The sequence below is a fragment of the Urocampus carinirostris genome, chromosome 19 (assembly GCF_059441175.1).
Source record: "Urocampus carinirostris isolate Australia breed hairy pipefish chromosome 19, RoL_Ucar_1.0, whole genome shotgun sequence".
NCBI lineage: Eukaryota > Metazoa > Chordata > Actinopteri > Syngnathiformes > Syngnathidae > Urocampus > Urocampus carinirostris.
In genome coordinates this window covers 13,553,556-13,576,434 of record NC_142367.1, presented here as the reverse complement: position 1 = coordinate 13,576,434, position 22,879 = coordinate 13,553,556, and the positions used below count along the sequence as shown (strand labels likewise).

At 40.7% G+C, this 22,879-nt stretch overlaps 2 protein-coding genes across 6 annotated transcripts in view; one reads left to right on the top strand and one right to left on the bottom strand.

The window, feature by feature from the left end:
- Positions 1-12,113, top strand: part of arhgap17a (Rho GTPase activating protein 17a) — a 44,740-nt gene extending 32,627 nt beyond the window's left edge. For 2 of the 3 annotated variants that reach the window (XM_088323853.1, XM_088323852.1), the window contains 7 exons: positions 320-400; positions 469-582; positions 767-858; positions 4,393-4,534; positions 5,928-6,052; positions 6,248-6,748; positions 10,766-12,113. In XM_088323853.1, the coding sequence (XP_088179979.1) occupies positions 320-400; positions 469-582; positions 767-858; positions 4,393-4,534; positions 5,928-6,052; positions 6,248-6,748; positions 10,766-10,899 (1,189 nt within the window). In that variant the 3' untranslated portion in view covers positions 10,900-12,113. Of the gene's footprint in view, positions 1-319; positions 401-468; positions 583-766; positions 859-4,392; positions 4,535-4,763; positions 5,056-5,927; positions 6,053-6,247; positions 6,749-10,765 lie in introns of those variants that run through there. The other variant, XM_088323854.1, reaches the window with a different exon arrangement.
- Positions 12,114-12,555: 442 nt separating this feature from the next.
- grid2ipb (glutamate receptor, ionotropic, delta 2 (Grid2) interacting protein, b) overlaps positions 12,556-22,879 on the bottom strand; it is a 41,425-nt gene continuing 31,101 nt past the window's right edge. For 2 of the 3 annotated variants that reach the window (XM_088323849.1, XM_088323850.1), the window contains 10 exons: positions 22,642-22,782; positions 22,169-22,256; positions 21,712-21,801; positions 17,850-18,046; positions 17,634-17,789; positions 15,466-15,552; positions 15,269-15,398; positions 14,156-14,274; positions 13,910-14,074; positions 12,556-13,755 (listed from right to left, as the gene is read on the bottom strand). In XM_088323849.1, the coding sequence (XP_088179975.1) occupies positions 13,684-13,755; positions 13,910-14,074; positions 14,156-14,274; positions 15,269-15,398; positions 15,466-15,552; positions 17,634-17,789; positions 17,850-18,046; positions 21,712-21,801; positions 22,169-22,256; positions 22,642-22,782 (1,245 nt within the window). In that variant the 3' untranslated portion in view covers positions 12,556-13,683. The remainder of the gene's footprint in view (positions 13,756-13,909; positions 14,075-14,155; positions 14,275-15,268; positions 15,399-15,465; positions 15,553-17,633; positions 17,790-17,849; positions 18,047-21,711; positions 21,802-22,168; positions 22,257-22,641; positions 22,783-22,879) is intronic. The other variant, XM_088323851.1, reaches the window with a different exon arrangement.

The following is a 22,879-nucleotide window of genomic DNA, read 5'->3' as shown; positions in this document are numbered from 1 at the left end:
CTCCGGGGGGCTTCGCCCCACTTGTCCCCCCACCAGGGCACTGCCCTGGACCTAGCTGGGTGCCCGCGGCCCCCAGACCCCCGCCTAATTTTCAAATAATTTCACTTTGGTCAAATCACATCCCTGTAAACATACTCAAAAGTACTACTTACTGTATAGTACTTTGTCATTTAAGGGTTTTATCTAGCATGTGCCATCATGTACCACTACTATCTCAACCTCAAAACAAACTTAGTGTTGTTTCCTGGAGGTCTATTGTATAACACATAAACACAAATGTATGTCACATTTTATTTTCAAAATCTGTTTGATGTTTCAGTTTATCAGATCCAGACAAAAGACTTCAGGCTCTCTGGCTTGTCTGCGATATGTTACCAAAGAACAACAAAGCAAATCTGAGGTACGCCCGCCTTCAATTACCGCAGTATGTAATTCTATAGCTGGTCTGACTTGGTCGATGACGTGCAGGTATCTGGTGAAGTTCCTCGCTAAACTAGCTCAGGACAGCGAGGTCAACAAAATGACTCCCAGCAACATTGCCATCGTCCTTGGGCCAAATCTGCTTTGGGCCAAAACAGAAGGGTGAGGATGTTGAAGATCTTCTGTATAATATGTATTATGTAAAATTTAAGATTTTTTTTTTTTTTATTCAAATCAATTCGAGAGGTATTTGTATCGCACTTTTACAATACCAAAATGCAATTCAAAGTGCTCTATTAAAACATAGAATTTATAATGAGAAAAATGTAATGTTCTCTTTTTCCAGGAGTTTGGCAGAGATGGCGGCTGCGACATCTGTGCATGTCGTGTCCATAATAGAACCCATCATCCAGCATGCTGACTGGTTCTTTCCCGAGGGTTAGTTCAAGGTTTTTTTCTTTCATTCATTAATTCTCAGAAACATGAAAGTCTCCATTATTTACATTGTTTACACTTCAGTCCAAAAAAACCCCCAACCCTCAGCTTTTTTAGTATAATGAAAATGTAGAGTATTTATTTATTTTGGCTTTGGATACCGTAAATTCCATACTATAAGCCGCATCTTTTGTCACAAGCTTTAAACCCAGCGGCTTATGCACTGATGCGGCTAGTTTATGCATTTTTTTCTAGCGGGCGCCCGACCAGTAAAGGTGGGAGTGAGACACGTGGAATAGGTGTCGAGGAAATCAAGTGTTCAGTTTAACTTTGCGCTTTGTGCATTAATAAAACTAGCATGAACAGACCCACATCGTAGAAAATGTGTCAATCCAAAGAGGAGGGCTAACTACCATATTGGGAAAAATTTTACGAGTCTGTTTATTTGTAAACGGAAATAATGGGGCAAAATGAACGGATTACAAGAAGCAACGTCTAACAAAGCAGAAATATATTCTATTTGTGGGCATTATCGTGTGTTTGGGAGTAAATATTTTACACAGTTGTATTCTATTGTCCTTGACGTAACGAAGCCATTTTGCGGACATTTAAAGAAGTTGAAGACGGCCAGGGGACGTAAGGGCGAGCTTAGCTGGCTTTATAGTTGTCGAGTATCTTGTTTCAGACTCATGGTGATGTTCTTCTGATGAGGATGTATTAAAATGGTGGGAACATTAAGGAGTTAAGGTTCCGTATATTATTAAAACTCTTTTTTTTGTACCGTCTTTCTTTGTAAACAACTCGTGTTTCAATGTGTGCACATGCGGCTTATAGTCAGGTGCGGCTTATGTACAATCGAAATTGTTTTTCCTTTAAAAATGTACTAGGTTCAGCTTATAATCAGGTTAGCTCTATAGTCCGAAATTTATGGTAGTATTTTCTTAAAGAATATAAAAGAATGAATTGTGATTTATATACCCCAGATGAAAAGCTATGTTTTTCCTTTTTGCTTTTTGAATAATTCACAATTTTTTACAGTTTTCCTTAGAAAAATCAAATAAAAGTCCCACCTCAAACAAACCAAAAAACAGGCAAAAGAACAGTTCATCATGTGATGAAAAAAGAAAAAGAAACAGTACACTTAACAAGGAGTGTGGTGCTATGCACTATGAGGCGTTACAGATTGTGGTTATGGATAAAACGTTCCCAACCTCCCATCGCTCATTATTCCTATGCAACCCGTTCACTCTCCCCAGCATTTTCTCCTGAAAGATTGCATCCATCATCAACGTTTTCCAAATGTTTAGGGGTGGGCTATCCAGGAGCAAAAAAATCCAAGCGCAGGTCTTTGAATCCAGTCTTTAGAATTTCAAACAAACATGAGTTCAGGTGGGGCACTACAGTTTTGTCTCTAAGAAGACACAGTCTAGCTGATTTTGGGAGTGTACATTTTAAACATTTTCCCATGTATTCAATAATAATTTCACATACGGTTGTTTAATTTAGAACATTCCTACAGAGCATAAAACAGTGTACCTTTCACATTGCTACATTTCCTGCAAAAATCGTCTTTGAGCAGTCCCATTGTAAAAAGTTTTGATTGTGTGAAATATCTAAGGATTATTTAATAAAGGATAGATTTAATATTAGCTTCATTTACATAGTCCTCTGGAGAGAATCCCCTCCCATGTTTTTTTGTTTTATCGAAGTAGGAAGATAGGTCCCCAGCTCGTTTGAGGTTTTAACATGCATTTTTATTTTTCATGGGGCACATCTCATACGATCTGGATGCTTTGTGGTATATTATGGTAAATTGTGTTTTTATGTTGACTTAAGGAGATTTTCTTCAGGCAGTGTCTGTTTTGCAAATATTTCCCAAAATTACCTCGACCTTCTGGGTTAAAATTTTCTTTAAGTCTATTGTAACAAATGATATGTCCATTTTCAAATAAGTCACTCGACGTCCTGATACCTTTTCTTAACCAATCAGGCCTGTAAAGAGTGTCCTCCAATTTTAACTTTGGGGCTACATCATATTGGTGTATATTTTTGAATGAACTGGGAATTTATGCAGGTTTTGTGTACGTCCAGACGGTCCATTTTTGAGTGTTCTAAAGTCAATTCAAGTCACGTTTATTTGTGATGCCCTTAATCACAAGGAGTCAACATTGGTACTCATTGCCTCCCTGCTTGGCGCTCAGCATTAAGGGTTGGAATTGGGGGGTTTGGTCACCTAATGACTAAAATGGCTGCGCCCTGTTTGGCTGCGGCTGCATCGGCTCACTACAGTTTAACTGTACGGGTCAGGTGTATCAACATTTCGTTCTGTGTGCATTGTTACAAAGAATGACAATAAAAGTAAATTCTATTCTATTCTTCTATTAATACACCATCCCCTGATCTAAAACCTATATGAGGGCAGGGAAAAACTCAAAAACCTTGACATGAGAAAAAAACGAAGAAACCTTGAGAAGGGACCTCACATAAACTAATCCCCCTTTTAGGATGACCAGGCTGCAATGGATGTTGCAATAACAAACAATACACAGATATTGTCAACATGAAATATAGGTAATTCATAAGCCATAGAATAGAAGTGTTTTATGCTTAGATTTAAACAGTTCCACTGAGAGTGCGAATCTCAAGGGGCAGGGCATTCCACAACACCATTGCCCAAATGGAGAACGCTCTCGAACCTGTGGTTCTCGTCTTGGCTCTTGGGATTACCAGTAGACCAGCATTTTCAGAGCGAAGGCTCCGGACCGGAGCATAGGGGGGAATTAATTCTGAAAGATATGAGGGAGCAAGTCCATGCATGATTTTGTATAATACGAACAGAACCTTGAAATCACATTTTAAGCTAATAGGGAGCCAATTGCAGGTTAGCTAAAATCGGGGTAAAGTGATCAAACATTCTTGTCTTAGTTAAAAGCCTTGCTGCAGCATATCTGAAGATAATTCTATGCCTAAATACACCATACGTTTTGATAGCAATTGGATATTATAGGGTGCTAGTTAATCCTGTGAACATGTTGCTGACATGTGCAGGGATCAGAATTTTCCGCGGATCCGCGGATTTCCGCTGTTTTTGAACCCCAAAGGCATTCCGACTTTTTCACTTTTTCTCTTGCGTAGCAAACAAATTCAAAATCCGACTGTCTCACTCTTTCCTTTATTGCTCCGCCCTGCTTTATTCCTGGACCCTGGCTATTTCAGCTGAAAATGAAAATCTCCATTCTGATCCCTGCATGTGCATAACTTGAGATTTGTGCCTTTTGGTGCAGTACACGGAGACTTTGAAGATGGTGGTGACAACTTCAAGCAAAGCTGGTTCAGAACTCTCAGAAATCATTTGTTACCTGATATGGTAGATAGTTCGACTAATGTTCAGTGTAGTTTAAGTAGGAATTCTTTTCAATACAAGGAAAAATATTCTAAATGAGCAAAAAATTCTGCCTGCAGAACAGGAACGTTTCATTCGAAAAAGATCATTTTAATTCATTTGATGTAGGTTTATGGTTTATGTCAATCTTTCAGATGTGGACTTCAATGTGTCCGGCATGTTCTCAATGCCTGTTCCCTCGTCCAACAACCATCTGGATTATGACAGCGGAACCATTGAAAGAAAAAGACCTGGCAGTTTGGTTGGACCTGAGACGGACTCGAGTCGCAAAGACAAGTAAACATTTTAATCTCTATCCTTCTAGGCTTTGATTTTGCCTGAGTCATTAACCCTTTAGGGTATTCGATTTGTCCTTTGATATATTATTTTGCACAAGATACTACCTAACTCTACTTTCTCACTTGATAATTTTTTTTTTCCCCCGGTGGTGTAATCATCCCTCTTCTGATCAATCCTGTGGTGTTCTCTCTTCTTGCTTTCTTCCTCCTTCCCCTAACCTCCCTAGCCCCTCTAACAAGTACTCAGACCACACACTCCGTAGAGGGAGTACCACCTTAGGTAGAAAGCCGCACACCTCACCCGCCTTCCAGCCCCCTTTACCTCCCATGGAAGGGACGGGGCAAGGCGCCGGGCAGGTCCCGCCGCCCCCGGCCGAGCCCCAGCCGCCAGCTGCGGCGGGGCCCGACAGTCCCCATAGTTTGGCCCAGGGCCTGGCGGCCCTCGCTGCCGCTCAGCAGCTTCTGGCACAGCACACAGAGGACCTCAGGTGAGAGCTGCTCGGTATCAGTGGAGATACCAGCCTATTTTGAGGTATCTGTACTCGCAATGGTAACTAATACCAGTATCCGCACCTTCTAGTGGCCATTTAAAGGATTTATAATTAAAAATTGTCCTTAAATACCAGATCAATACTTTTGAAATTAGTTTAACAAGGCTGATCTTTTTGTGGTTGAGTCCATTTTAGCCCTTCCTGTAATAACCGCAACCTGGTAAGGGCTACATGTCCCTTGATGTGAGGACAAACAGGCTCAGAGACAGTTTTTTTTCACTAGGGCAATCACCATCCTAAACAAGTGCGCAAAATCGTGAAAAATCTATCTCGCAACTTATTTGGACATTTTTGTCGCTGCTAAAAGTTAATTCACTATTTTTCACTGCACTATTGTTACGATGCACTATTATTACCACTTAGGCCAGTCTCTTAAGCACTATGTTGTAAATAATTTGCCTAGTTATCCTAACAGTCTTATTTTTCTCTTTATAGGATTAAATATGTGATTACCTTGGAGTGCTATGTCATTGCATACAATGTTTCACTATGTTTTTATTAATGAAAATAGAGACAATTCATTTGTGTATTGACATAACAACAACATAAGTATTTTGGAAATGCGTATTCAAACTGGTAACCCTTTGCTCTAATCAATAACAAGAAAAAGCTCTTGGCCCTAAGAAAGGTTGGTGACCCTGGGTCAAATTAATAGTTACCCTTCCTTTGTGGCTATGGTTATTGCTTGCTTGCTGGGTTTACTCTCTTTTGCTTACTCATTAAAAAAGGAAATAATCATTTTAATTGATTATAACAACAACATACAAAATGGGACACCATCTCACACGTGACGCTCAGTGCACCCCTTCATAAGATTCCGCCTTCTCCCCCTTCATCCAGTAACTTTAAGCCGCGAGACTCCACAAACGCTCCGACCCCCCTCCTGCAGCGGAACGGTTCTGGAGCAGGTAGCCAGCCTCCCGGACAGACCGGAACCGGGACCAGTCCGCATTTGACGCGACGAGGTGAGTGCTTTAGATTTATTAGGGCTGCAACTATCAACCACTTTAGTACTCCACTTGTCGCCGACTATTGAAACAATTAGTTCATTAATTAGTTAATTGATTTTTTGTTGACAACGTTGACTAAGTGTTGCAGCCTTACTTTAGATATATACATATCAAAATCAAGTAAGGTAATTAATTTTCATCAATCCTCAGTTATGAAGAAACAAGCCCCCGCTCCACCAAAGCCCCCAAACCCTCCACCAAGCCAGCCGTCCACTCCGGTAAACTCCCAGCCATTAAGCCCCCCTTCAAGGCCTTTGTCCGGCCACTCCCCAACGTCCTCCACATCTCCCATCTCTCTACCGCACGGCACACCGCGGCGCCACTCCAGCAATCAGCCCCCCATCCAAGCCCCCAACCACCCACCCCCAGAGCCACCCACACAAGCCGGACCCCCTCATCAGGCTGTCGATGACCCGTCGCCACCGGAGTCTCCCTCACCTCCGGACACACCCCCACCACCAGTTGCCCCGCCCAGTCCTGACGGTCCTCCGCCGGCCTCCACTTCCCCGTCTCCCTACCAAACGGGCTCGCTCCCTCGTCCGCGGCCGGTGCCCAAGCCCAGGAATAGACCGAACATGCCACCTCCCCCACAGCCCAACCCTGCTACCAGTGACACAAACGGCATCTGTGCCACTGCCTACAAGATGATGGGTGAGTGGATCTCCGAACATTTTTTTTTTCATCATCTTTTGCCCGCTCATGTGTGTGTTGTATCAACTCCGGGAGGTAAAGGCCTCGCGCACACCTGGAGCCAACAGCAAGACGCAACTAGGAATGAGAATTTTGCTCCTGGCGTCATGTGTGCGTGGGCGCTTTTTTAAGGGCCCGGTCACACAGCCGTTTGCGTCTGTATCGAGGCTGAATCACGGCCAGAAATGTCTGCCTGTGAAGCGGACGCTGTTGGACGCTTTGAGATCGCCATACAGACGAGATACAGCAGTGCTTTACACGCGGTCGGAAATTCACACTCGGTTGGCTGCGCGAAAAAGTTTTGCGCTGCTCAAAACTTTAGGGCCCGGTCACACAGCCTTTCACGGGCGTATCGAGGCTGAATCACGGCCAGAAATTTCTGCCTGTGAAGCAGACGCTGTTGGACGTTTTGAGATCGCCATACAGACAAGATACAGCAGTGCTTTACACGCGGTCGGAAATTCACACGCGGTTGGCCGCACGAAAAAGTTTTGCGCTGCTCAAAACTTTAGACCACGTGTTAACCACGGGCAGCACACGTGGTACACACGAGGTAATGACGCGGAAATGACGCGGAACGACGTGCTATGGCCGCGGCCAGGGTGTGGTTACACGTGGGTAGGACGTGAAATTTCAGCGGGTAATCGTGGGTGGAGCACGGTCATAGCATGTTCTGCGCCTGTATCGCGGTGTTATTACGTGAAATTAGCGTGTGTACCGCATGTGACGGTCAAGCGCCTTTCTCTGCGTATATACAGCGCGATTTGCCGAGCACACGTCAGTTGTGCTCGAGACGTCAAGGGATGAACATGGATCCCCATCACCGTAGTGACCTCGTCTTAATCCATTTTTATTTCTTGACATTTCTTTTCATTTCATAACAAGATAATAAAATCAAAATGAAAAACTATTACAATAATAACATATTGGCTTCTTTGGTGCCATAGCTTGAAATCTTGATCTTCACGGGAGTGTGTCTTGAGCGGTTATGATTTCTACAGCCCGGTGTTATGCAGAGATTTGCATCCCCTCGCTACTACAACCACTTTTACCTCGTTTTATCTCACTTTTAGGGAATGTAATGGCGAACATATAACCAAATCCGCTTCGTCTTGCATTTGTTGGGAATGTAATACAACTTAAACCATTCCGTCTTTGTTTTTGTTGTGAACGTAATCGAATAGTAATGCACACCGTATATAAATCACTTTTGAGAACTGTTATTTCTGCATAATAAGCTTTACGGTAGAGTGCATAACAGTTTCAATACGAGCGATTTGAATAGAAAAAGGCAAAATAAACATGTTACCTGCTCAAAAGTGATTTGTATACGGCGTGCATTACCGTTCAATTACATTCACAACAAATACAAAGACGGAATGGTTTAAGTTGTATTACATTCCCAACAAATGCAAGACGAAGTGGTTTTGGTTATATGTTCGCCATTAAATTTCCTAAAAGTGATATAAAAGTGAGATAAAACGAGGTAAAAGTGGTTGTAGTAGCGAGGGGATGCAAATCTCGGCAAGGATGCATTTCTTGGCATAACACCGGCTCGGCAGCTTTTATACCCGTGGTCCACACGCGGAAATGACGCGATGAGGAAGCGGAACAGTCGCCGGCGTCTGTTTTGCGGGCATACCACCGATGAACAACGGGTTGGCCAATTTTGCGCATTTTCCATCGCGGGCAACCACGGGCAAAAAAAAATCGCAAAATTTTACCCCGCGATACAGACGCAAACTGCTGTGTGACCGGGCCCTAAGGAAAAACAGCGCGGAGCCAATGCCGTCGACTATCAAATATGTTTGATCATTTTGGTGCTCGGTTGCCTAGGGACAGAGAAAAACAGCAACTTGATGCATGTGCTCTAAATACAAAACACCACAAAGTGACATATTTGACCTTTATTCCTTGAGGAACGATGACAAGCAAATGCCCCAGCAACTACCAATGACCACAGCACTGGTGCTATCAAATATAAGGCTCACATTTTACGTGACGCAATCCTCATTTGTGTTTTCTTCTAACGTAAATATCTGCTGCCATGAATTCCCTGATTCATGGAAGATGAACTTTGTTTTTATCACTAACTTAATCAGTAACCATCATCGTAACACCAAACAGTATTTCAACTTCATGTCATAAGAGATGTACTCACTATCGTAAATCAGCAGTCGCGCTCATTATAAAAGAGACAACTCAATCTATTGGTGGTAACTATGATAACATTCAAATTACACCGCATGTGCTAGTCTTTGTAATTGATTTCTGACTTTGTGGTCATTGGTATTTTGAATGGTGACATGTGACATAAACAATTTGAGGTAAAACAGAAAATGACGCAGATGAAAACGGCATAGGGTGTGCAGGGGCACCGCGCCGTAGACTTTTTGCAGCCAAATGCGTCAACGCCAAATTACGCACGCAAGAGGTGCCAGGTGTGCGCCGGGCTTACGGTTTTTTTTGTCCTCATCCTTCTCGATTACCTACAGTCTCGTATACGATGTAAGACCTCCAATGGGTAAAGAAGCTCATGCGAGAGGTGTCACTGCGTACATCCGATACTGCCTGCTGTTGCTTCGTCACAAATCACGTGTCAGACGCTGAAACGCCAACCCTTAGGCTGCACATTACTCATGAAACTGACGTGTTTGAAAAGTCTGTTAGAGACATATTTTGTTTTTTTTAGCATGTGCAGCCCTTCATGACTGTGTTTCCTAAATTCTGACACATACTCAAGCCTATTTTACGACTTAAAAAAGTATGAGTTCTTTAATTTCGATTTTTTTTTTTTCATAACAGCTCCTAAGCTATGTAACCATTATTTTCAAAATTATTATTAAAGCTCTAATATAGTACAAGCCACGCCTCAAACTTAAAGCTTGTTTTATCACTAAGTATTTGTAATAGTTTTATTATGTTGACAATTTTAACCTGGCTAACGAGTTTTACTCGTCGGTTGTCACCTTGACGAGAAACCAAACTTAAAAAGCAACATTTCCCGTCCCAATCTTGCACATTTTCCTTTTTTAAAGCACTCCGAAAATTGCTTTACCTGGCACATCTGAGAAAATTTAATTTCCGATATGTAACGGCAAACCATCCTGCCATTTTTTTCTACATTCAGCCCTTTTTTGCCTGTTGTTACCCTAAAGCCGGCAGCAGCAGTGCCACCTACTGTTAAAGAATGTCTTGTTTACTTCAGTGACGCATTTAGGAGTTATAACAGCCCTACCTCCTGAGTTAAACCTTTATATCAGGAGTTGAGGCTGTGTTGACTCTGGTATTGAGGCTGCTTTAACTCGGCAGTTGAGGCTGCTTTATCTTGGATGTTTAGGCTTCTTTAACTCGGCAGTTGAGGCTGCTTTAACTCAGCAGTTGAGGCTGGTTTAACTCTGAAGTTGAGGCTGGTTTATATCGGATGTTTATGCTTCTTTAACTCGGCAGTTGAGGCTGCTTTATCTCGGATGTTTATGCTTCTTTAACTCGGCAGTTGAGGCTGCTTTAACTCAGTAGTTGAGGCTGCTTTATCTCGGATGTTTACGCTTTTTTACCTCGGCAGTTTAGGCTGCTTTAACTCTGCAGTTGAGGCTGGTTTATATCGGATGTTTATGCTTCTTTAACTCTGCAGTTAAAGCTGCTTTATATTGGATGTTTATGCTTCTTTAACTCGGGAATTTAAAATTATTTTTAATCATATTTATCTTGAATAAGTATGTTACTAGTGTTTGACAGATTCACACTCATTGAGCCATTTTCAATTGTGGTTTAAACGTGCAAATGACACTCAATGTTCTTACAAGTGATGACAAAAGACCATACTCGTACCTCAAAGATATTGAATCTAAGCTCAACGAGCTTTTGTTATCTCGTGTTCTTTTTTTTAACGTCACAAGGGAATACATTTACTTCACATGCAACGTCTCCTCCCACTAGTTACTCTCGCTAACTTGCATTCTGACCTCTTGTCCTCAGACCCGGCCATGTCCTTCAAAGGGCTAAGTCGGGCCCTGGTGCCGGATTTCCTAGCGGACCAGATGCCAGCACCAGTCTCCTCGGCGCCACCTCCCAGGGACTGCGAGATGGAAAGTGAAAGTACTGTCTTATAAGGAAGGACGATTTTTTTTTACAATACACTCCTGCATTTTATCGGGGGGTTTTCTGTGCCGATTTTTTTCCCCAAATATTTTACCAAACAAGCTCCTTTTCGGTGGTAGTTCTTTCAAACGAAACGTGATTTTGATATGAGGAGTTAAGTGTGTTCATTCAATGGCCTTAGAACATGAAACAACAAAGGATGGACCAAAAATTAGTGGCGACTGCAGGTTTCCAGTCACCTTAAACTCTTTTTTTTCATCCTTTCTCTCGCTCTTGTATTTATTTACCTACTAAGTTTAAACACACACATTCCGTCAGAAAATACATGTAAATAAAGCCTTAATAAGATGACAGATGTGTAGATTTACGCTTTGGGAGTAGATTTATTCATTGCTCCTTGACATCTAGAATTCCCTGCCAGCCCAGGACAAATCTTTGACGTTTATAGCCGTCACTGGCACTGAACGAGTTATGGTTCATGTACTCGTCTGCCCCAGTTGCAAAGATGGAACTAGTGGACTAAGTTTGTCAATGCAGCTTCTACTTTTGTTTGTATTATGCAATATTTCAGAAAACCTGTCTTGTTTTTTCAGGGATGTCATAGGATTGGTAGCCTGACTTTTGCATCATAGCAGGGCACTTTTTCGTGCTTTTCAGAAGTTTAGCGGGATTGGCCGCCCTCCCCAGTTTTAAGCTGTCAGTATTTTTCTTATTTGTTTTGCCTTTCTTGAGGTGTATTGAATGTAAGCTTTCTGTCAAAATGCCTCGTCTAAAGCTGATGTTGCACAGGCCATGAACTAATCTTTAAAGAAAAGAAATATCCCCGCTGAGCTGGGAACGTTGTCATCTCGGTAGTGACGTGTGGGATAAAAATTTTAACTAGCGGGCAAGATTCTTCTGGAATGGGGAGCTCCAAATGGTACCCTTGGAGAAAGTTTTGAATGCTGGAGTTGCCCTGGAAATATGTGATTTTTCTCACCCCACCCCACCCAAACAATCTATTGTCATCATTACTTCCTTGCTTCTCTGACTCGATGCCTTATACAAACCCTCCTGGTTCCTGCACATCAAGACCAACAAATGCCATTTAAGTAAAAGTGACGATGCTGCGTTTTTAAAGCTCTTTAGTTTTGTATGTTTGTGGTCAGGTGAGCTGAAATATGAAATAAAGTATGTTATAGGAATGCTTGGTTATCCAAAGAAAATAAAGTATATGAACAACAAACCTTTGTTGTGTTTCTTTTCTTTTATGTTTGGGTTTCTTTTTTTCTTTTTCTTTCAATTGAAACAACACAATATTTGTTTATAACAACTTATTGATATATCCATACCAAAATGGCAGCATTTTAGCATTGTGGCAACAAAAATGGTTGTCATTCCCCTTACTTGTAAGTGAAATACACATTGTCTCAACATTTGTGGACAAAACGGGGAAATGTACAGGGATTCATTTGTTTGTAATAATTGCTATATTTATACCTAAATGTCAGCATTTAGTAAATTGACAACGCCAATGTTCAACAGATACGTCACATATAAACGCGAACCACGCATTAAAGTTGATATTTAAAAGGGGGACAATTAATTATTTTATATGTGAAAATATAAGATCCATATTGAATATTCAACAAAATAGCGGCACCCTGTTGAAAAAATAACACAACCAATCACGTTTTGTTTTTTTCCATTAAATGTGTTGCACACGAAAACATTTTACAATAAACACAAAACGGTCAAATGAGGGCTTAAAAAACGTGCTCAATAACAGTACAATTCCATTTTTAAAATAGACTTCGTTTGCTACCACATGCAACCGACTTGGATCAAAAACACAATACTAACAGCAGCAGTTCCGGTTGCGATTTCTGAACAATTTGCAACGGGAATGAATAGAAAAAATAAATACAATCAAGTGCATAGACAAATAATTTACAACCTCATTAATGAAACACAGAACACAGCTACAACCGTGGATGAGTCGCGTGGTCACTATGGCAACCAGAAAATCACTTTGGAAATGGGTCATTTACAGGTCGGTCAAACGCCACTTTACTGTTCATTCTGAAATAAGTTTATATTTTTTCATAATACTGAACAGAGTACTTTCTGGAATTGTGTGTGACAAAACTGCCAAAAAGTAACAAAAGTTGAGCATTTGGGGTGTTTTGTCGGTGGGGGGGAAATCGCTTAAATTAGCTTTGGCTATTTTTTCTTGCTAATTGTCCTAGCTTGAAAAATAAGTCAAAAAATTAACTACTGTATTTAGTTTGAATAAAAACAGAATTAATGTTTAATTGCTATACAGTTTTGGGCCTCCAAAATTCTCTTTAGAAAGGAAAAGTAAACTACTAAGCTAGAGGTAAACCCCGGCTAATACTCTCAACAAGGATTTAAATGATATTCAAAATGGAAACCGTGACATACATTCAAGGCGCCTTTGCTTAGTCTTAAATGGGTAATTAGTCTTACATATGTAACAGAGTGTAATATACGTAATTAAATTCACGCCGTTACACATATATACATTTTTCATATATAGACCATGAATATTTGTTGTACACTGTTGTTGTTCAAGTGCTTATTTTGGGGAAGGCTCACCCAAACACTTGTTATAACAGATTTTCTCCACAAAGGGGTGCCCGTGATCAAGTAGCGTACATAAACACTATTGATAAGTCGGTCCTTTCTGCAGAAAAACGAGGGATTTAGCAGGGGTTTTTTTCGTGGATGGTGGTCTCTGCATATATGATTATTATTTTAGGGGCACTTTGGTTGTGAGGATCAAACTGTTGCATCTACCAGGCCAATGGGGAGGATATTCTGGGGCTTTTGGGGTTCTCAGGGGTTTGTGTCTCATTGAGGGCTTTCTGGAAGAAAGAAGAACAAGAAGGATGTGTTAGTTTAACGCGTGTGTTTGAGCGCAACCGTGGCCAACAGTAGATATTTAATCCATGATCTATTGTTTTTTAAAAAAAGAGTAAGTACTGTTAAAGACGGAAATGTTCTGATGGACCCGCTCACCTCAAACTTGGAAACAAACTCTGCAAAAATTGCAAAAAAGCTATCGGTGCTGGTAGATTTACTGTCTTCTCCAAAAAAGGAGGCCACTTTGGAGAACTCTTCCATGGCTCGACTCTGCAGGGACTCCAGAGATTGGATGGCGGGGTGGCTGTTCTCCAGGAAACTCTGGACCACAACATCAGAGTTTATTCCAGATTGGTTCAGATGACAGATTATGACTGCTGCGATTTTTGGGGGGTGACATACACTCATGACTGAAGCGAAATGATCTTCGGCAGTCGAGGGGATCTTCAGACAAGCCGCTCTGATGTCCTTGATGGTGTCGTGAAGATCGCTCAGCTCTGTGGTCACCGCCTTTTGGTTCACTGAAATTTCAGAGGTAACGAAATAAACCAAAATCTGTTCTACAGTAGATGCCCAGGATACGTCCCTGCCTTATGAAGTTTTTACTTTACGGTGTGGAGTAAAATGTTTTTTTGTATCCCCTCTATATGGCATTGTCCTCACTATATGACATCAACAACAAACTATTTTGTGCGTCACAAAAATTCAAACTTTGTAGTGTTTGTGCATATAACACATTACTTCTCTGAGATGCCTGTCGGTTAATGGTTGACGTCATATAAAATGCTGGACTGCTATTGGTTTGCATCAATGCATCATGAAAATGCCCATCTGCTGCTAGGTTATGTACCCCACATGATACCTTTACTGTAATTCATTTTAGAATCTCATTAGCTACATAAAGACATTGCAATTCACCGATAGAATCGTGTATTTTTTTGTACTGTATTCGCTATGGACCCACGGCTTGCAGTGATACTAAAAGGAGAAGCAAACACATGATAACAATGGAAAAGAAGCTTGCAATCATCAAGAAATTCGAGGCTACCCATGCTAACTTACATGTCCGTAACCAATATTAGAATATTTAAAATAAGGAAGGTAATAAAAGCAAAGGAATCTTCTGAGGGCATGACAATCCTCTCAGGTGAAAGTTTTAAAATTAGTTGAATTTGTAATCCACAGTCCTCAGCTCCGCTTCCCTCTTCATCCATCTGCTACTCCACTCAACCAGCTCAGGTCACATCACATCAAAGGTAGATAAAATGTCATTTTCATCTTAAAATGTATCTTTATTATGTTCTGTAATCATATACACATATATCACACATTGGAAGTACTTATTTTAATGTTTTTTTTCTCTGTTACCGTGGGTTCGGAAAGCATTAGATAATTACCATAAGTTCCTAGTCCTTGCTATATAGCAATTTCATTCTGTAATTCCCACCCAATAACAGATTAATGTCGGATACCGGAAATGTATTGTATTGCAATTATGATTATGATTAAACATACCCTTGGCTGCCAGAGGCACCGTGGCGAGATCTCTGGAAAAGTTCAGCAGCTCTGGAAAATGCTGGTACAGAGACTTGGCTAAGATGTGCAGGAATGTTGATTTCCCATCCACTGTTTTGGTGGTGCTGAGCTAGAAGCGGCAACAAAATTGTCAATAAGGGATGCAGAGTGATAAAAAACATTGGGCAGTGTCGTACCTCAGTCAGAAAGTTAATCTTAAAACTCGTCGTCCTGTGGCTCTTGGGTTGCCCGTTGTTGAGGTAGTTCCCCATCGCGAGTACAAACTGAGAACAAAAATAACAATACCATATAGATAAGATGTTATGATTACTGATGCGAGGCACCTGTGCCCGCTCCGTTGGCGCCAACTGCCTCGGACTCTGATTGTCTCCCTGTCACTATTTAAACCCTCGGCTTTTTGTCACCTGTTGTCAGTCCGTCTGCGAACCTCAGCTTACGTGAGGTAAGCTTTTCGACCCTGATTCACTCCTGTTTTGGCTCCCGTCTGTTTACCGGCTTCGACCCATTTTCTGATCTCGACCACGATTTTTGCTCCCATGTCCCGGCTTCTAACCTGTTTTTCCGCTCCCGACACTGCCATCACTCGCCGCGGAAGTCCCACTTCCGCGTTCAGAGTGACCTGCTTCCCGCGACCAGTTTGTGCAATCCTTTCCCTTCTTCCCAATAAAACTGAGAGAAACGTACGCAAGTGGGTCCTGTCTCTGTTCTGGTCGTGACATAAGATTCCACAATTCTTTATATTTAGTGTATTTACTGTTTGATTAAGTCGAACAACAAATAATGAAGTGTTTCAATTGATTAAGCAAAACCCTAAGGCCGGTGTCAAAACAGTGCCGAAGACGGCTATAAACGTCAGAAATATGTGTACTCATACTATGCCACTGACAACTACAGTAGCCAAAATTGAATGAATTCAGTTTTAAAAGTGGTCTTTTTTTCAACTCTGGCAAAATGGTACGGTAAATATCCCAACATACTATTCTGCTTTTGATATATTTTACTTTGTTTTTTTATTTTGTCATTTAAGATTTTGATTAAAAGGTATAATTTAGCACACATTTCCTAACTATTATATTAGCTGAATAACTGATCGATTGATAATTTATTCCTTCAGGGAAATCGATTCCATTAATCAATGTTTCCAACAGAAATGTGATATTTACAGTTGATAAATGGAAATTTTGAGGAGTTCAAGAATTTTGAAACCCAAATACAGTAAACCACTGGGATACGGCAACACTGCCTCATGACGTTTTCACTACAAGAAGGGTTGGCAACACAAAATGTTGAAAGAGACATGTTGGACCCCCCAAAAAATTAAGATAACATATGTTTGGAGCAGGGCAGCACGGCGGCGCAGTGGTTAGCGCTTGTGCGGCACAGTTCATGTCATGGGAACCTGTCGTGGGTTCAAATCCAGCTCCAGACTTCCTGTGCGGAGTTTGTATGTTCTCCCCGTGCTTGCGTGGGTTTCCTCCGGGCACTCCGGTTTCCTCCCACGTTCCAAAAACATGCATTTCAGGTGAATTGGCCGGTCCAAATAGTCCCTAGATGTGAATGAGCGAATGAGTTGTCTGTCCCTGTGTGCCCTGCGATTGGCTGGCAATCAGTTCAGGGTGTCCCCTGCCCACTGCCCGGAGATGGCTGGGATGGGCTCCAGCCCCCCCCCCGCGACCCTAATGAGGATAAGCAGTACGGCTGATGAGATGAGATGTTTGGAGCAGCAAAAAAATTAAAACCTTTATAGAAGTCTTATAAGGAAGGCAACACACACTGTATGTACCGACTATAGTTCTATATTCATTGGAAAATCTTAAGAATTTTGGTATCATGTTTGTCCAATAGAAACCATATCATTTTCTATTATCAAACATTTTTGAAAAATCCCCAGGGACCCCCTGGGGAGCTCCAAAGAGCCGCTGGTTACTGACACTTTGCATGATATATTATTTGGACCCTTTTTACAGCACATTCACCACCATTTCACATCAACAACACACTGTTTCGTCTCCTCCATCCCATTGCATCCACTGGCTAACTCCACTGTACCAGCTCAAATTATGTCACACCAAAAGTAGATGGAATGCATTTTTCCTTTAGATATATAGTTGTTTATAACGTTACTTGATTATACAAATGTCGATTTCACGCAAGTTGTTCTTCCTATACACTATTTTGTTATTTTATTGTTTTTATCTGGGGTTTGAAGGTTCGGACTTCATTACCATGGGTTTTCTTTCCCACCACACGACAAATTCACCTTACGATCCCCACCTCAGAATTAATTTACGTCATATCCCAGCGGTCTAGTGTAATGGATCATAAACATTTTTTTTCACTTCACCTCCAGGATTTTCCCCAACTTCTTGCTGGTTCTCAGCTCCACAGAAGCCTTGTAGATGTAATCAAAGGCCACCTTCATCTCCTCCATCCTTTCCTGCAGCGTCGTCTTGAAGTGGAGGCTCCTCAAGCGGGTCTCGTACTCAGGTATCATCAACATCTGCGAGAAGAACCGCCCAGTCCACAACCGCTTCATCTGGGTTTAGTTCCTCAGACTTACCTGGAAGATGAACTGGTCGGGCTCGCTGAGTTTGGCCGGGTCCTGCTCGAACTGCTCGTATTTTTTTATTTCGTCATGGTCGGGCGCATAGAGGAGGAGTTGCTTGATGTGAGCGGGGTCCAAACGCTCGGTGCTCATGTCCATCAGGACCCGTCGCAGTTCCTCGGGCGAGAGCTTCAGGTGGGCGATCAAAATGGCTGACAAAAAGAGGAGGATATCGTTAGGAGTAGATAGATTGCCTCCGTCCCCATGGCAACTGTTCATATAATGACTCACGTAAAGGAGTATGGTTGGCTGTTTGAGAAGTAAGTCATATTGCTGTTGAAGGATTTTATACATTTGACTATAAAGGATTTTATACGATCGAATACAAATTACATTTAATGCAAAAGATATTCACTGGCTGGGATGTGATGCGATGTCAGGACACCCTAGTAGAAAATGTTGTTTACAGGAACGGCGGGAACGGGACGTAAGGCTGATAAGATAATCAGCACATCCAGACGCAACAAGGCCCTGATGACGTAGAAACGCTCGGTGTTGTTTTGGGTGTTCCAGACATCGCGGCGCTCTTCTCCGAGATGGTGGAGCCCAGGGGGCTTCGTTGGTACGCCCATGGGAGGGGCCGGCACATCATCTTGCGGGGAGACGTGGGCCAATAAGAAGAGAGCTAAAGGACTTCAGAAGAAGGCTTCCCAGAGACTCCAACGACACAAATTCGTCCGTTTTCGATGGAGTACACTTAGTTAAATTATTAATGAAATTAAATCTGCCCCGAGTGGAAATGTCGGCTTTCCTGTTCATCTTTTCCGTCAAGAAACGAGCGCTTGGGTGAATGTAGGTTGTGTTTGGTTAATAGATAGAACTGTATACAACATCATACTCTCACACGTGCTCAACTATACTCTCATACATGCTCATGCATCCATACTCGTACACACTATACTCACACATTCCACTGCACTCTCATTCACACACTACTATACTCACACCAATCCAGGCATGAAAACCTCTCACCTTTAGAAGAAATTCCCCATGTTGAAGTCAAAAAAGGGTGACCTACGTGAATTGTATAGATCCGAGGAGAAAAATGTCTAAAGTGGGGAGGGGGATATTGTGAGATTTCCCTGAATGAATCGGGCATTTGAGGTGGTTTTGAATTTAAATCAGTGTAGTTTGGGCGGCCAAGAGTACTGCATCTATTAGTGTGTACAGTGCATGAGATATAATCTCATTATATCTATTCAGAGTACCAAAGACAAACGTTAGTGAATGGAGAAAACAAAAAGTCACTCAAAAAAGCAACTCTAGTTTGTCGTCAAACTGTACACCATATATTTGTATCGCCTTGGTTACCAAAAATAGTAGTATTGTAATAGCAATTTTAATGGTGTGTGTGTCATTATAGTAGTGTGTGTGTGAGAGAGTCTATATTAGTATCTGTGTGGGGGGAGTATAGTATGTGTAAGAGAGTAGAGTCGACTGTGTGTGAAAGCATAGTGAGCGTGTGAGAGTATAGTAGTATATGTGAGAGATTGTAGTATTGTGTATGAGAGTATATTCGTATGTGTGAGAGATTAGAGTCAACTGTGTGAAAGAGTATAGTAGTGTATGTATAAGAGTATAAAAGTATGTTTGAGAGAGTATAGTATTGTGTAGTAGCCAGTATAGCATTGTTTGTGCATGGGTATAACTGTCTGTGTGACAGAGTAGTAGTTTGTGTGAGAGAGTATAGTAATGTATGTATAAGAGTATAAAAGTATTCTTGAGAGAGTATAGTATTGTGTAGTAGCGAGTATAGCATTGTTTGTGCATGGGTATAACTGTCTGTGTGACAGAGTAGTAGTTTGTGTGAGAGAGATCAGTAGTGTATGTATAAGAGTGTAAAGGTATGTTTGAGAGAGTATAGCAGTGTTTGTACATGGGTATTGACTGTTTCTGTTTGAGAGTATAGTAGTATGTGAAAAAGTATTGTAGTGTGCGGAAGACAATATAATAGTATGCGTGAGAGAGTATAGTCGTTTGTAAGAGAGTATAGTTGTATATGTGAGAGAGGGTATAATAGTGTTTGTGCACGGTTAAAAATGTGTTTGAGAGTATAGTTTTCCCTGTTTGAGAGTATTAAGTTAAATGTGAAAGCAAGTATGACTTACTTCTTAAACAGCCTCTCATATTGGGGTGTTAAATGAGTGCGTCTCTCGGCCAAACTGTGAATCAAGACTGATTAGCACGACGAGTGAGGAATCAGCAGTGTGCCTCTTGTTGTTGCCATGGCAAGCGTTTGTTGTAAACATTTTTGCAGAGAGATCCAAAACAATTTTCCTTCTCCTTTTTTACTTTGTATTGTCCATTGTCTTATTCCTTTTGCTTTCTTTTTCCACTTTATCTCGAATCTTATCTTTTTTCTAGCTTTGTTATGTTTTCTTGTCATTTATGTCCTTATCCTTTTAATTTTTTAGATATGTTTCTTACTGTTTTGATTTTAATCTTCTCTTTTATCTTTCTGTGTTCTTTTTCATCTGCCCTTTGTAATTTGATTCTTGCTCTTCTTTTTCTTTCTCTTAACTCTTTTATTCCTTTATTTTGTTGTGTTCCTTCTTCTTTTTTTTCTTTGAATCGTCTCCCTTTTACTCTTTCTTCTACTTTTTTTTTAGTTTTTAGTTTTCTTCCGCCCTTTTTATCTTTTGCTTCTTTTCCTCCTTGTTTTGACTTCCTTTTGGACCTACTTGTTTTTTCTTGTACTTTATCCAATTTTATTATTATTCTTTTTGCTCTATAGCTGTATTTTTCCTTCTTTTTTGCTGTTTATTTACCTTGTTGTAGTATTTTGTGCATTTCATTTCATGTTTTATTTTACTTTTCTTTTTTCCCCTTCTTTTTATTTTTCTGCTTTTTCTTTTGTTGTTTTGTCTTCTAGCTTTTGATCTTTCATCTTTTCTTTTTCCATCCTTTTTCCTCATGATTTTTTTTTGTTCTTCCTTTTTCTTTTCCTTTTTTTTCTTTGACTCTTTTTTAAAATATATTTTTACTGTTTCTATTGTTTTTAAGTGCTCTTCTCTCTTTTATTGTTTTACTTTTTATTCTTTTCCTTTTTATTTTTTTCAGCTTTGTCCTTAGTTTGAAAAATAAATCCTTCCTCTGCCTTTTGATCCGTACTGTATTTTCTTTTTCCACCCCTTACTTTTTAATGTTCTTTTGCATTTTCTTTTTGTTCTTTGCCTTTTCTTTTCTGTTTTCCCTCTTTGCACTCTTATTTTTTTACCTTTTCTTCAGCTTTCCTTTTTTTTCCTCTGTTTTGATATTTTGCTTCCTTTTTCTTCCCTTTGACCCCTTATTTTTCCCATTTTCTTTTACTTTTTCCTTTGTTTTTTCATTTTGTTATTTCACTGTAATTTCTTTTTCACGCTTTTCTCTTTCATTTTTTTACTTCCTCTTTAGTTTTTCATTTTCTCCCTTTGCATTTTCCCTCACTTTACTCTTTATTTTTACTGTTTTCTTCTCCTTTTTATCTTTTTCTTTTATTTCTTTTCCTTTTTCTTTTCTTTGTTCCCTCTTTTCATTCTTATTTTACTTTATTTTCTCATTTGTCATCCACTTTCTCTCCTCTGCCTGAATACTTTATATTAAAGGTGAATACTTTATCTTTTTTTGTATTTTAATAATGTATACTTTGCCAACTGGAGTGCAACCCTAATTTCATTGTAGCAACTCAATGATAATAAAGGTGATTGTAATTTTGTTATTTTACTTTTTTTTCTTCTTGTTTTCCATTTTAGTGTTAATTTTTCCTATTTTTTTTAATGTTTTAGCATTATCATTATTAACATGATTGTTAAAATATTACATCAGGGGCTTCACTCACATGCATTGTAGGCTTTCTTTTGAGACAGAATCTCAACCACGTCTTTCTTTTTGAAGTTGTCGGGCAGGAAGGTCGGCTCTGGCGGAGACACTAGCAATTAAACAACAATGTGGGCATGAGTTCTCCAGGCACAGGGCATCAATCAGAGTCACACACAAACACAACCCAGGATGATCAATGAATAACACAGTTCTGTCGTGCGACTTTCTCAAGGTCAAGGTTCACTGAGCGATGAGTAAGATTTATCTTTTTCGTGTGGCAGAACTGTGTAATGGGCGCACTGGAGGTGGGTGAAAGTGGAGAACGTAAATGGAGGTGAACTTCATCTACTGCTGAAGTACAAGCAAAATGAGGTCAGTGAACACAAACGAGGACGTGAATGAAATCATGCAAAATTGTGGTTCAAAAAAATACTTGTGAGGTAGGAAGCACAATAAAATGATGAAGAAGAACTTACTTGATCTACGTTGAGGACCAAAGTGTAGATCAAGGTCCAAACACTTCACCATGTCGGTGAGCTTGTCATAGTCAGAATCTTCTCCTAACTAAAGAGAGAAGAGTAGTGTTACGTATTAATTTTCGCTTCCGTTTAGGTTTGTGGTCTCAAACGCACGGTCCGTGGGCCAATGACGGTCTGCAGAATGACAGTTTGAGGCCCCACATCTTAACTGGAAAGTTCAATGTAACTGTAGCCCACGCCAATTATGAATTCTTACTGATTGATTTCATGTTTTTTATTTTAAGATCTTATTTGTGTCAAAAACATTATCAAACAATTTAATGTTTTTCTTGTGGAAAACCCGATTTCGGCCAGTACTCGACCAAGCTTCATTGTTACCGCGAGTAAATTGAGTTTGAGACCCCTGTTTTGGCTCATTACTCTAATCAAAATTTGATGAGAAAATCCATCAATTGCACAACTCATCTCACCTGGCCCCAGATGGTGCCCTCCGAGTTCTCCACCTGCTCCCAGCGTAGCCGCTTCACACTCATGTGGTTGGCATCTGAGGCTTGAGGCAGTGGGGGCGGGTCGCTGGGCGGGGGCAGGGGCGGGGCAGGTGGTGGAGGAGCCTGGAATTAGAATATGCTAGAACATATATAAATATATAAACAATAGAACACCCTCAGAGTATATGTACAGTAAACGTCATTCAGTGTTGAGCACATT